Source organism: Chanos chanos, chromosome 6 (genome assembly GCF_902362185.1).
Source record: "Chanos chanos chromosome 6, fChaCha1.1, whole genome shotgun sequence".
NCBI lineage: Eukaryota > Metazoa > Chordata > Actinopteri > Gonorynchiformes > Chanidae > Chanos > Chanos chanos.
In genome coordinates, this window is record NC_044500.1 from 41,613,819 (window position 1) to 41,627,977 (window position 14,159).

At 45.3% G+C, this 14,159-nt stretch overlaps 1 protein-coding gene across 1 annotated transcript in view; it reads left to right on the forward strand.

The window, feature by feature from the left end:
* The window catches only part of magi1b (membrane associated guanylate kinase, WW and PDZ domain containing 1b), a 92,678-nt gene that overhangs the window by 69,186 nt on the left and 9,333 nt on the right, over positions 1-14,159 (forward strand). Inside the window, exons 11-15 of the mRNA XM_030776404.1 lie at positions 1,099-1,284; positions 1,470-2,087; positions 8,921-8,952; positions 11,050-11,296; positions 13,677-13,768. Coding sequence (XP_030632264.1) covers positions 1,099-1,284; positions 1,470-2,087; positions 8,921-8,952; positions 11,050-11,296; positions 13,677-13,768 — 1,175 coding nt within the window. The remainder of the gene's footprint in view (positions 1-1,098; positions 1,285-1,469; positions 2,088-8,920; positions 8,953-11,049; positions 11,297-13,676; positions 13,769-14,159) is intronic.

Here is a 14,159-nt window from a genome sequence, read left to right on the forward strand (position 1 = left end):
CATACACAAACACACACACACGTTCTGCTACTTAATCAAACTGTGTTCTGGTGCTGAGAATGTACTCAGAACTCATTTCTCTTTGAGAGCCTCTTCTCTGAATATCACATCCTCAATAGCTGCGCCCAAGGTCCTGATGTTCCCCTTAACGAATCTTCCCTGTCATCTTTTCACTTCTTCAATTCTCTCTCTTCTGTATTTTTTTCCTCATCCATTCCTGTTTATATGGACTGGCTCGCTCCTTATGAATACAGGTTTTAACTGGCACATGTACTTACTCACACACACACATGCGCGCGCGCACACACACACACACACACATGTACACACAAAGAGCATATTATTCTCAGTGACACATATTTGCAGCGCTCACTATTGTTAGCTTTGTCCTTTGGTTACTCTCTATAATGTACCCCGAGGACAGTTTTCAAGGCTTAATGTTTGGCTTTATCTGTGCCTCTTTATCGAATAATAACTTTTTGACTGAAGTCCAGGTGCCTCTGAGCAAGAGGGGCTGAGGAAACGGGTTTGGATTATAGGCTCGACATTCTCCCGCTCCGTTGGACACGCTTGCCGTCTATTTTCTTGAGTTCTTGACGTGACCTATTTTTCCAAGAGGAGAGATAGGTGACGGCACCCGCGAACGAACCGCACATGAATTCCTCCACCCTACACCAATTACAGCTCACGCACACAGTACATGTGAAACTCCCCGACGTAGGTGGAAGATTCCGACGCGGTTCTGTCGACGGAGAACCTCCACTTCGTTCTCCACTTCCCCTCGACCCATCCCCCCCCCCCTTAAACACCTACTCTATCATGTTCTCTGATTAGCATTCAGTGTGGCACCTGGAGTGGCTCTCAACGGGGCTGCTGTAGAAGTCTCTGTGATCAGGCGCTTTTGGCAGGTCATGATGAGTAGAGCATAGATCATCTCAATGGGCTGTCAAACCCTCTCCGGTTCTCCATGCCTCCACATCTACTCGAACTGGAGTGGCAGCTTCCATGCTTCCCCACCGGGGGGGAAATTTAGATACAACCTTGTCTCCGGGGGGTTCTGGCTCACTGGAGCTCACATGTGTTGTGCTTGTGTGGCAGGAGGGAAGCCATTCTTCACCAGGAATCCCGCAGAGCTGAAGGGAACTTTCATAAATACCAAACTAAAGAAGAGCCGACGGGGTTTCGGTTTCACTGTGGTGGGAGGGGATGAGCCTGATGAATTCCTTCAGATTAAAAGTCTAGTGCTGGATGGCCCAGCTGCCCTAGATGGGAAAATGGAGACAGGTATGTGAATCTCTAACGTGATTCTCTTTTCATTAAATCATAATCTTCCATGTTATGGTGAAATCCAGCCATGTTATGGTGAGATTGTGATGATGCGGTTGAGAGCCTCATGGATCTCCAGAGTCTGTCCAGTCTCCTTTTCTTCCTCCCTCTAACAGTCTCTCTTTCTATTTCTTTGATGGCAGGTGATGTGATAGTGAGCGTGAATGACACCTGTGTGCTGGGCTACACTCACGCTCAAGTCGTGAAGATCTTCCAGTCCATTCCCATTGGTTCCATGGTGGACCTGGAGCTGTGCCGTGGCTACCCTCTGCCCTTCGACCCCGACGACCCCAACACCAGTTTGGTCACGTCTGTGGCCATCGTGGATAAGGAACCCATTATCGTCAACGGCCAGGAGATATATGACTCGCCGTCTAGCCACGGCAGCCAGACCGGCGGCAGCCTCAACGGCACCAAGGAGCCACGTGCCCACAGTCCCTCGGCCGAAGTGGCATCCGGCGAAGGTTACCCCAACGACGTGGTCACGCTGGCCTCCTCGATCGCCACGCAGCCTGAGCTCATCACTGTGCACATGGAGAAAGGAGACAAGGGCTTCGGCTTCACTATTGCAGACAGCCCGTCTGGAGGAGGACAGAGGGTGAAGCAGATCGTGGACTACCCCCGCTGCAGGGGTCTGAGGGAAGGGGACATTATCGTGGAGGTGAACAAGAGAAACGTGCAGAGTATGACGCATAACCAGGTGGTGGACCTGCTGAGCAAATGTCCCAAAGGCAGTGAAGTCACCATGCTGGTGCAGAGAGGTGCGTTGAGCTGGTTTTAAAGTCTGCGCTAAGAGAGAGAGAGAGAGAGTGACTGTGTGGGTGTGTGTGTGTGTGCGCGTGCGTGCGTGCGCACATACTTGTGAACGCCGGCGCGTATGAGTTCCATAGAGAGCGGGGATGTCGGCTGGAGAGGTAAAGCTTGTCAGCAGAAGAGCATTCATCAGTGAAGGAGGGGTGAGTGAAAGAGAGTGACAGAGAGGAGAACAGACAGAGAGAAAGGCTCGTGTGGAAACTGTGACTCAGGTTAGGGCGTCTCATGAATACGGAGTCTGCGACTGGCGTTCCTCTTGAGAATGGCATGTCTTCGCTCTCTGTCAGACCTGCTTGACACTCCGGTGTCTTTTTTTTTGTGTCTCTGATTCAAGGAGGAGAGTTAAAAATAGAAACATCAGTGTTGACTGTTATCAAGTGTTTGTAGCTGATGCTGTCTTTGGATGCGGATTGGAATGTCCTCTTGTCCAAACTTTTGTCCAAAAACAATTGTTGGTGTGTGTGTGTGTGTGTTTGTGTTTGAGTGGGTGTGTTTCATGGTGATGTTTTCCCGGAGCGAAACACCTCCGTTTGACTGGCATTATGATATTAGCTGTTCCCAAAAGTGTCTGAAAAGATTTTTTTATGCGCGAGACTGATTGAATTAAAGGTTTGTTCAGTTAAATCCCTGGGCTTTGTGAGCAGCCACAAAAAGGACCCCGAACTCACATTGTGAAAATTGTAATTGGACTGTTTTCACAGACAAAACAGTTGAGGCTGGCTCTTGGATTATTAATTTGATGAATTAAAAAAGAGCTCTTATCTGTCCTGTTAGGCTAAGTGCATATAACTGGGGGAAAAAAAGGAAATTGGCACAGACTACACTAACACAGGGTCAGGCGTCTTGGTTTTATTAGACAGCGCCATTAGTCATTTGGGACGGCTACAAAACCCATAAAGACGCATATACAACGCTTTCATATTTCACGCGTCATCAATAAAACAAGCTTTCTGAGTTTAACAGTTTCTTCAAACGGGCTCATTGTCCTCTAGTCTTTGACGAATACCGTGGAGACTTGATGTCCAAGCACTTTTGCCGCCGTCACGTGTAACGTATGCGGGCTGGGCGAAGAGCAGGGCTCCAGTCGTATGATAAATGGATCGGCGTAAACATTCGGAGGCCAACCCAACGAGGCAGAGTGCTTTAAGCCGCACCGTAGCTCCTCATTGTTTGCATTTAATCTTCATTATCAGAGTGCTGTCGTAACCTTGACCCTCCATTAGAGGGGCACAGTTAGTGTGTACCAATAAACAGCAGTTATTTAAGCCTGAAAGAGACGGATCTCGGCGTACCGAGGACGTCCCTCCGACTAGACTGTCCAGACCTGGGAAAGATAAGACAGGACGCAGACACCCCCCGATGAGAGGGAGATCTGGATGGGCTGCTGTAATTACTCTACGTGCTCTGGCCGCGCCTTTAATTGCTGATCCTGGTGTCAGTATCACGCCCCCCCCCCCCTTCCCCCCACTGACCCCCCCCCTCCCCCATTTCCACTTCCATCCAATTCTCCCACCCTTCCTCACTATACACTAGAATCCATCCCAAGGCAGCAAATGGGGAGCCAATTAGGAAGCTTCACACGAAAGCTCAAGGAGGGCCGTAATTGGTTGACGCATGATTCACTCCTCCTTCCACATCCCCCTATATACACATGTTTTCATCCTCCAGGGATGGCAGCAGTTCTGTATGCCTGTCTTGTTAATAACACATGCAACATTGCCCCAAACGCACTAAACAGCGCATAACGGCATACTGCAAGCATGCATGCTTATACCCTGTCAAGTCGCTTGCTGTGGGTGGAAATTATAGTGATCTTTTTTGAGGACACTTCTTAGTCTGTGCTTTTTCTAATACCATTGCTCTCATACGAGTGATGTTTTCGCCTTTTTTCTTTTTTTTTTTTGGTCCTTCATTATTATAGAAAAATCAACCCAAGTTTAGGGACCTAAACAAACATTTACAATGCCTATCCGTTTGTTTTCTGTATCCATCAGTCCCAGTTCACTCGCTCTGTCTCCGTGACTACGACCGCTTTGTGATAGGCCCCCATAATTCATCTCTCCCTTCCCAAGAGGCTTTTCTCCACTCTTAATTTGTTTCCAGCACTGCTCTGTTTGGGTCTAAATGTCATCGCTCCAAATGCGTGCGAGAGGAGATGTAGGCATCTGTTGTGCCTGTGGGTAATCAGTAGAGTAAAGTGTATGCATGCTGAATACCTGATGGGTGAGATTCAATAGCCCACAATCCTGATTCATTTCTATTCACTAAAAGTGTGGGCCAGTTAATGTCATCCAGAGTCATATACACTGAAAGGGCCTGGGTACCGGAGTCTAAACGGTTCTTTTTCGCCTCCTGCAAAGAGACATGACTTATGGAGGACAAAGCCCGTGCAAAGCCAACCCAGCTCAGTGCCTTTCATTATCACGGCGTCCGCTGACGATGGATGGAGCGTTGGAGAGGACGGATGTGGACAGAGCGATGAAATAAAGGTGCACGACTCTTCTAGATCTGCTCCGCTTATGAATCATCAATCAGTTCTGACAGCACGAGATGCCATGCTCATCCCCCCCCCCCCCAGCAGATACGAGACAGGCATGCTCAAACAAGGGCATCGGAGGCTTTACGCAAGACGCGATCCTCCTATAGCATCTCAATGAGCTAGAAATTCGATAAACCGGCCATTATGTTGATCTCCTTTAGTTGTGACGCTTTAAATTGCCCTGTTGATGACGGAATTGGCTGTCCTGCAGAGACACCGGGGGAAACAAAAAAAAGTTTTGGGTTTTTTTTTGTGTTTTTTTTTGTTTTTGTGAATAGTGGATATATGTATAAAAGCGTTTGTGTGTTTACCTAAGACTCTTATCTGAACCACAGACGTTTTCAAAGAGGACTTGTAAACAGTGGTCCTGTCAAAACAACACAGAGTGTTCTCGACCAGACAGAGGAAGATAAATAACAATGATGAGCATGGCAGACAAAAGGAATTGATTTAATGTTGGGGGAGTGGAAGTGTGTGGGGGGGGGGGGCATTTTTGTTTTGCACACTTTGCATTAAAATTTTGCTGACTCCGTTGGTGGCAACAGTGAATGGCGCTGTAGCCTTTTTTTCCGGAAAAGCAATGAAGTAAGAAAAGCCAGTCTGGCGGCACACCAACAAAGCCAAGTCTTGCGGAAGGGTTTTTTTTTTTTGATTTGGAGACTGGATCTTTTTTAGTTAGTGCTGGAATGGTTGCTATAACAATGGCAAGGTGATAACCTCTCTGTTCGTTGCACCTCCATACCCTTGAGGTGGGGAATTGTGAATCTCTTCAATCACATCTTTCCTTGTTTCCATGACAATGCTCTGCAGCACTCCGCAGATAGGGTTTTTCCTATGAAGCTGATAGTAAATGGTGCAATGAAGTGGGGGATGGGGGGAGGGGGAGGGAACTGGGGGGTCACCTCCCTCCGCCACCCACTTTTACACAAGCCAAATGCCACCAGACAGTAGAGACAGACAAAGACAGGCGCCTCTGATTTCTGCTGCTGGTCCCCTTGTCTCATTCTCTCAAAATCACAAGAATGCTGCTAGCCGCTCAGAAACAAGCACACAGGTAAAAGCCTCAAGTGGTTTTTGAATGGCAGGTCACACCGCCTCAGTGGAGCAACATGTGTGTGTGTGTGTGTGTGTGTGTGTGTGTGTGTGTTTGTGTGTGTGACTTTGCGGAAGTGATCAGAAGTGAATTGTACGTTGCTTGGTCAGGACAGGGGCTACTTGGTGGATAGCTGAAGTGTAGGAGTGTCAGTTGGTCTCAGTCAATCCCATCTGCAGGGTTATTCACACTGGGCCAACCTTTAATGTGTCCTCATGCCCTGTCACTTCTAATATCTGCTCATTCCTGCTGGAGAGCACCACACACACACGCATACACATGCATGTTTTCAGTGTTAACACTGCGGGCATTAATCGCATGTGGCTTTATTTGTGCATGACTGAAACTGGCTTCGGTGCATAATGAGAAAACACAGGGTTAAGGCTACTGACGTTGCCAGAAGACCGTCTGTGAGTCTCCCCTGTGTGTCTGTCATCCTGGCCTCGGTGACAGATGGGCCTTACAGTGGGAAACTGTCCTTCTGAGCCCAGACGAGAGAGGGGGGTCCACCAAGCACCTACCCTCTCTACATCAAAATCTTCTCATTAATAGCCCCCATTTAGACGCTGCTGAGCTGGACATGTTGTCGTGCTGACCTTAGGAGCTTTGTGTCTCTGAGTACTGGCATGGAGGTCCAACCCACCAGTTCTGACAGAAACATTGGCTGCCATGGACCTGCTGGGTTTTTAGCAGTTTTATCCAGTCAAGACAGGGGCAGCATGCTTTTTTCTTTTACTGTTTCCTTCTGTCTGTCTGTCCATCCTTCTCTCTCTCTCTCTCTCTCTCTCTTTCTCTCTTTCTTCCCTCTCTCTCTCTTGCTCTCCCCCTTTTCATGACATCAGCCTCTTTGCTAACAGTCATCTCATAGAGGACTCCTGTGTGTGCTCTGTGGAAATCAGATGGAGCCATTATGTGAGCAATAAAGGGAAATTGATTGAATTGTTAGGGGATATTGAGCTGATACTCACTGTTCTGTGAAGAGTGTCCTCTAGACAATTTGTTAAATTGTTAAGTGCAATGCAATTGTTGTGAAGTCTGACTAAAGTTAGCATATATAACATTCATAATTTGTATTATATGCATATAATGTAACTGTGAAAGGAGGGAAATTCATTTGGTTAGATGATTTAGAGAGTTTATTCAGGCGGACTGTGACGCTGTTGTCCCCCGTACATTCTAGAGATAATGTATGCCCTTATGAAAAGTTAGATGGTAATAACACATTCAGGTTAATGGGACTGAACACTGTTCTATTTGCAGTGCGGTCTGAGTTTGACTCAGTTCTGTGATGTGGTTCTGTGTTATAAAAAATGGCTGGTCAGTCCTTTTTCCTGTTTGCTGCTATACATCATCATCAGACACGAGCGAGCTAGAAGAAGGCTTTCTTATTTAGTTTAGTTTGTTTCTGTCCCCTCTGCTCTGCTACTCAAGCAGTTGTTTTGATGGGTGTTTTTATAGAGAATGGTAAATTATAGAGTGAAAGAGGGAAAGAAGGAAGGAGAGAGAGAGAGGGATGTTGAGGATGCTGCAGAAACTTTTAACATTTAATGACCTGTGGAAGAGGAGAAGACGGCACACTGCAGAGGGAGATTACATTTGTACAGAAGATAATCTGTTGAGCAGAGCTCAGATTGAGCTGAGCTGGGCTGGGCTGGGCTTGGGGGGGGGGGGGGTCGAGCGGGAGGAGGAGGGGGACAACGTTCCAAGGCTTGAAATCAGAAAAATGAAGTTGGGGAAAAGGAGGGCTAATGTGGAGTTCGGTATTGATAGGAGGTGGCTTTAATGAAACGGGAAGGAGGACGGGGCTGAAGATGACATGATGAATGAACTGGAGCTGCATGCAGGAGCGGCGTGTCAGAGTTTGTGGTCCTGCTCTTTTATTTGCATTAGAATGGAGATGAAGCTGATACGCCGACTGCTTCCCTGCCCTTGGAAACGCTTACACAATAGCAGCCCCCCCCCCCCCCCCCCCCCCCCAAACCAGACAAGGATCAAAGCTCGCTCTTTCAAACATCCAACACACTCTCATACGTGCCCCCCCCACCCCTCTCTCACAGCCCTCTGCCAGCGGTGTAGATTAGCAATCTACCATACTTGCTCTGGGATTAAATGGCAAGTGACACTGAAATTGATACCCAAAATGATAGTTGCACGTTGCAGAGCCTATATTTTCGTTTTTCCATCAGTCTCTTTTTATTTTAGTACCTGTGGTCCGTTTAACTTTGGGTCAGTGTTTATATGTATGGATATTTCATTTATGCAGGTCCTGTCAGAGCCAGCCTCCATGTGATTAGAGAAAGAGGAGTGTGTGTGTGTGTGTGTGTGTGTGTGTGTATTATTGGGAGGGGGCAGCCATCGGACGGGAGGGGAGTGTTGAAGCATGCGTGCGCGTGAGAGAGAGAGAGAGAGAGAGAGGGTGTGCGATGCACATCGAGGCAAAGGAGGGGGGAGGGAGAAAACAAAAAAAAAAAAAGGAGAGAGACAGAGAGGGCAAGTGAGAGAGAGAGAGAGAGAGAGAGAGAGAGAGAGAGAGAGAGAGAGAGAGCGGGAGGAAAAAAAAAAGGAAGCACAAGAGACGAGAGAAGCAAGGACTGCCTCCACATGCAGGAGCCTTCGACAGACAAGCCGCTAGGTGAACGGACGCGGGAAGATGGTCTCAGTAAGAGGAGAACTGACGGTTGCCTATAATTTAATGTTCAGTATCTTGGACTCCTTCTCCATGGGTAATAGTTGTAGCTCCTGCCTGAGCATTGCCTCTCTCTCTCTTTCCTGTCTGTCTCTCTTCTTGTCTCTCTCTCTCTCTCTCTCTCTCTCTCTCTCTCACACTCTCTCTCTCTCTCTTATTCATACACACACTGGCTGTTTTAGCGTGGGGGCTGCTTGGGGTCCAGTGAGCGTTAGCCAGCCCTGCGAGTGTGGCCGATGGGCTGTGCTGTTAATGCAGAGAGATCAGTCTGCCCTCTTTTATTCAGTGCTAGAACGAGGAAGGCGATCATTCAGGCGCAGGCGAGAGACTGCCGACGCTCCCGATTCGGAGCCAGCTATCCGTCTCGGGAATGCTTTCTGATCTTGCCTGTGGGGAAGGTGAAAATTGTGTGCGTTGTAATTAATGGTCTCTTTTTTTTTTTTTTTTTCCTCCTGCTTTTCAGGGGTTGCACCTGCGAAGAAAAGCCCCAAGCTGGTGAGTACTGTTGTTGTTGTTGTTGTTTTTTTTTTTTTTTCCCTCTCTCTTCCTTTTTTTCTTTTCCATTCTTCCTCACTCATCTGTCATTCTGTTCCCTTTTCTCTTCTTTCTTTCATTCTTTCGTTTTCTCCCTCTCTTTTGCTGTTGCTGTTGCTGTTTTGTGTAGTGTGCTAGCGCTTTTTGCTGGATTGTGTTGTGTAGCCTTAAAATAGATGTAACAGGGCTTTGCCTGTCAAGGCACCCGCTGAGGCGGGTAGCGATGAACTCTTTGATGCTCTGCTCGCTCGAGTTTTAATGGTGGCCGATCGGAAAGCAAAGCATGGGGTGCACCTGGAAGCACAATTTGTTTTGTTTTTTTTATTTCTCACAAAGCTGCTTGGTTATTTTTCAGTAATGAGTCACTGGAACTGGAGACGCTGCAGGATGCCAGCCCAGGGGCAAGCAGGGGGCATTGTCATTATGTCAAATATTAGCGAAGGAAAAAAAGTCTTTTTTTTTTTTTTCCTTCCGGCGTTCTTTTGTTTTGTAAGCTGTGAAGCTTAATTGAGATACACAGAACAGGATTTACAATAATAGATTAGACAGACTCAACATTTCATCTTATAATATGGTGACCATGACATCAACCTAATTTTTAATGGAATAGAAATGCTTTTTTTCCCATAATCCACCATGGCCAGACCCATAAAAATATGGGTCTCAAATGACAGGTTTTCAAATTAGCTAGTTAATTGAATTTCGGTCTTTTACCCCAGAATTGGAATTACTGAGGACCTTATTGTGTGCGTGCAGTTTGGCATGATGCATAACGCATGACAGATGTGTATTTATTTTTGACCAGTTAAAAAAATGACAGTTTCTAAGATATTTTAGCCCTCAGTGAAAGGGCCAGGGGATCTCATTATCTAAAGGACCCTGGAATATGACATATTCTTCCTATAGGGCCATAATATGGATGTACCCCAATGTCTTTTTCCCCTTTTTTCTCTTTTGTGGACTGAACGGGTGAGAGTATGAGATCATTATAGAGATGGACAGCAGACTTCCCTGTGTTATTTTGTCCCCTTGGGAAACATAGCGTCATTTCATGCTTTACATTGTATCAGAAGCCAGGCACACTCTGTCTCTCTGTCTCTGTCTCCGTCTCTCTGTCTCTCTCTCTTTCTCTCTCAGCCTGTCTGTCTCTATTTTTCTACTTTGCAGCCAAGTACTGTATTCCGTTCTCTGTTGAACAAAAAGAATAGAGTATGTTCTCATATCAGTAGTGTTCCTTTTTCACATTAGCTGTGAAGACTTGATCATTTTACATCAACCCTTGGAGAGCAGCATTTTTAAATTCTTTAATTATTTATTTCATTTTTTTTTTTTTTTTTCGGGAGAAGGAATCTTGAGACTGCTTTAATTATGCTTTGTGCCCACACAGAGGATGCATATCTGTGCACGCCTTTGATTAAAAATGAATCAGTTGATGAATTTAACTTGAAACTCCTCTGAAACCCTGATCGAAAACAATTGGCAAAAGATCACTGACATCTAGCTTAAAAAATATTGGAGATAAAGTTGGAGGAAACTTTTATGTTCTCCAAGATTGGCAGGAATGCTTATTCATTACCCGGGGTCCTCTGACCTGAGCGAACCCATTTTCATTCACCCAATCACAGATAAGCATCAGTGATAGTAAGGATAAGGTAAAATGAGAACCCTCTGTCTGGTTTCATGAATGGGAGTGGAATTGGAAATTCTGACAGGCTTACAGGAATAAGGATGTCGAACAGTTGGGTAATTGTGTTTGATTGCTCTTCATGCGTCTGTCTCCGCTTTGCCCTTCATCTCTATTATCTTATTGTCTCTCAGTTCAGTTCAATAATGTTTTATTGACGTTGCCATTTTGAGTGCACTGTTGCCAAAGGTACTGCTAAATGGATGCTCCAAAGAAGATGTTCTCGTTTCAACCCAATTTAGTAAATAAATAATGCAAATTGTATTTGTTAATGAAAATGTATATAATGATTATTGTAACCCACCCCCCTTTCTCTCTCAATCATACTCCACACACACACACACACACACACACACACACACACATATCTACAGCAACCATTGGAGAGAAAGGACAGTCAGGGCAGCTCCCAGCACAGTGTGTCAAGCCATCGCAGCGCACACACTGATTCTCCCATTCACCTGGCTCAAGCTTTGTCTACCGAGACGGCTGCCCCACCACCACCCGCACAGCCTCTGCCAGGCCTGCCCCCCCAGGAGCCCCTGGCAGACGGCACCATCCAGAAGAAACCCGACCCCTTCAAAATCTGGGCCCAATCCAGGAGCATGTATGAAAGTAGGCGTAAGTAATATGGGTTTCTGGTGGCGGGTGCTTGGGATATGGGTCTGGGGCTCACATCTCCAATCAGGTTGGTACGTGATTGGTCACAGGGTGTGGGAAAGGGGACGTACTTGTCTGTACCATGGTCTTGCTTGGGGGAGGGTTAGGTTTGAGCTTGCTGTAACCAAGACAATTTAACTCCATTTTCTTACGGCCTAACTGACTTGTTTGGTTACTTTGAGGTGACTCAATCTATCCTGAATTGAAATTTGAAAAATGTGTTATTTTAAATTTCCGCTTGGTTGGTTGGAACTTGTCCAAAAGATTGACTCAACAGAATAAGTCCATCAAATCAGGATATCGTTCTGTTTCTTGTATGGAAGAGCAGGATTCTTCTTGAGCTTAGTGCAATAGGTAGTGTAGCATGCGTCATAGATTCTAGGGAGATGTCTGTGTAAGAGTCTAGATGTTTTTTGTAAGGGTACGTTGTGATTTCTTTAGTTTACTTGTCTTTGAAGAACGCAGTTGGCCTCACTTCCACTGGAATTCGTTGCATCATCGTTGCACTATTAACCTCCCTTGAACACTGCCCATACAGTCTGGGACATTTGATCAATTACAATCCTCTTTGCCATCAATGTGCTTACATGGACCACTACTTTTTTTTTTTTTTTTTTAAATATCTTTTTGACAAATGTGTGCATAATTGGTAGTGGTAGAACTTTGTGAATCCCATATTTCTTTCATGTCTGGTGAGGCAATAGGGATGAGTTTCCCTAATTAGCAGGAATATCCTTCAGCTGTTTTGAAGGGAGCATAAGAAAAGTTGGGTTTCAGGTCCACAGATCTCAGCAGCTAATCATTTCTCCAGTGTCCCTGCTCTCCTGAAGGTTTTTCATTATTAAAGCCCTTTAAAATGAGGGGAACTGAGACCAGCGAGCAGAATGTTCTCAGAATTAGAGGAATGCAGAGGCTGAGCTGGAGTCTATTATGAACCCATGTTTGTCGGTTCTACTTTCCATTGTTGTACGGATGTTATTCAGCCCTTGTTCGTGTAAACCAAAAGGCTGATAACCACCCACAATCAGTCCATATTTTTCTTGGTCATAGCTCCTTTACAGAGACTTAGTAATTAGATTCTGATTAAACATTCAGTCTAAAAGCAGTAGAGGAACTCCTTGGACCAGGCCAAGCCCCAGTGGAGTTTGTTTTACTAAGTGCAACTGTGGCACAGGGGAATATCATTAAAAGGATTTTGCTTAAGTGAATTGAAGTTGAAGGCTGGGGCATGCAATAATGCACAATTTGGTGTCTCTGCTGCAGTCATTACAAGAGCTTAATGAAGATGGAATCATCTAGGGGAAAAGCCTGTGCCGGATTTCCAAATGGCAGCCATTTTGCTCTGCTCTGGAGCAACACACTCCATTGCTTTTCTCTGATTGGCTGAATCACCAGACTCTTATCCAATGCTTGTTAACTTGAGACAGTATACATGTTACAGTACAGTGTTTTCCCTGGATGCGTACTTGCAGTCACAGGAATTCTAATTATCTGACTCTGCCACATGCTTAATTGTTGATTCATTGAGCAGATTGTGATCCAAGCTGCTCATACTCCCAAACTGTGCTTTCTTCTTTCTAAATTAAAACAGGTTTGCACCAAGCAGTGCTCTTACAGGGAACTTAGAGCACTCCACTGCTTTTTGTCATCAGAAGTCAAATGCTTTGTGTAACTGCAGTTCTTCCTTACCTAGCTCAGTAAGCAGTATATTAGAGAGGCCCTGGGTCAATAATATAACATCAGACATATTGCTGATGTTTGCAGGTTTTCAGTGCTCTCTTAAGTCATTTGCCGTGGCTGATTTGATACAGAATGACTAGTTTTAGCTACATGCTTCCTCTGGAACACTGATTTCAACTAAAGGGCAATAGGGCGAAACCAAATAGGTCTCTGCTACGTGAGGGCTCAGGATGGAAGGTACAGGGATGATGTTTGGCGTGTTGCAGCACGCATTTAACAAAATATATTGTGCGTGATAGGAAAGAAGATAATGACACACAGTGGCAGGATAACAAGATACAATGAAGTGAGACACCTGTACTTTTTTTCACACTAAGAGTCGCTTGAAAATGTAGCCTACTTTTGATTGGGTTGAGATTGATTGGCATAATTGGAAAAGACGGGATTAGGTATTGATGGAGCTAGAGCTTCAAATCTACCGGGCCATAACTCTGATTTGTAAGAACCGCAGGTGTAGCCATTAAAGCAGTATTATTAGCTCTACCCCTAGACTCCTGCAGCTACCGCTCTTGAACACGGAAACAGGGGGGAAATGTATCAGAATATATTACTATATTCTGCAGGTGAACTGATCATTGCTTTTTCGGCCATTTCTTTTCAGTGCCTGATTATCAAGAACAGGATATTTTTCTGTGGAGAAAAGATACTGGCTTCGGCTTCCGAATTCTGGGAGGCAATGAGCCTGGAGAGCCTGTAAGTACACATCTGTTTCTCGCAGCTCATTTGCATGAATACTGCAATGTGTTTTATTTGGATTCTTGCACGAGATCGTTGGTATTTGAGCGGATGTATCCATATTTTAATAGAGCTTTTTGAAAACAAGTATCTTAATTATAATTAAGAATTTTCCAAAAACTTGGTGAAATTGACTCTTAAACGTACGGTCTTTAAAAATCCGAATGCTTAAATAAAATCTCTGAGGAGAGCTCATTTTCGCTGAGTTCTCTATTCAGTTTTAATTAACAGTCACTGATTTTTTTGCTCTTTTGAAGCGTCTGCCTACAAATGGTTGTCTTTGACAGTTACAAAGACACTGAGCTAGCATTGTGCCTTTGAAGATTTTCCAAATCTAACAGACTGGTCT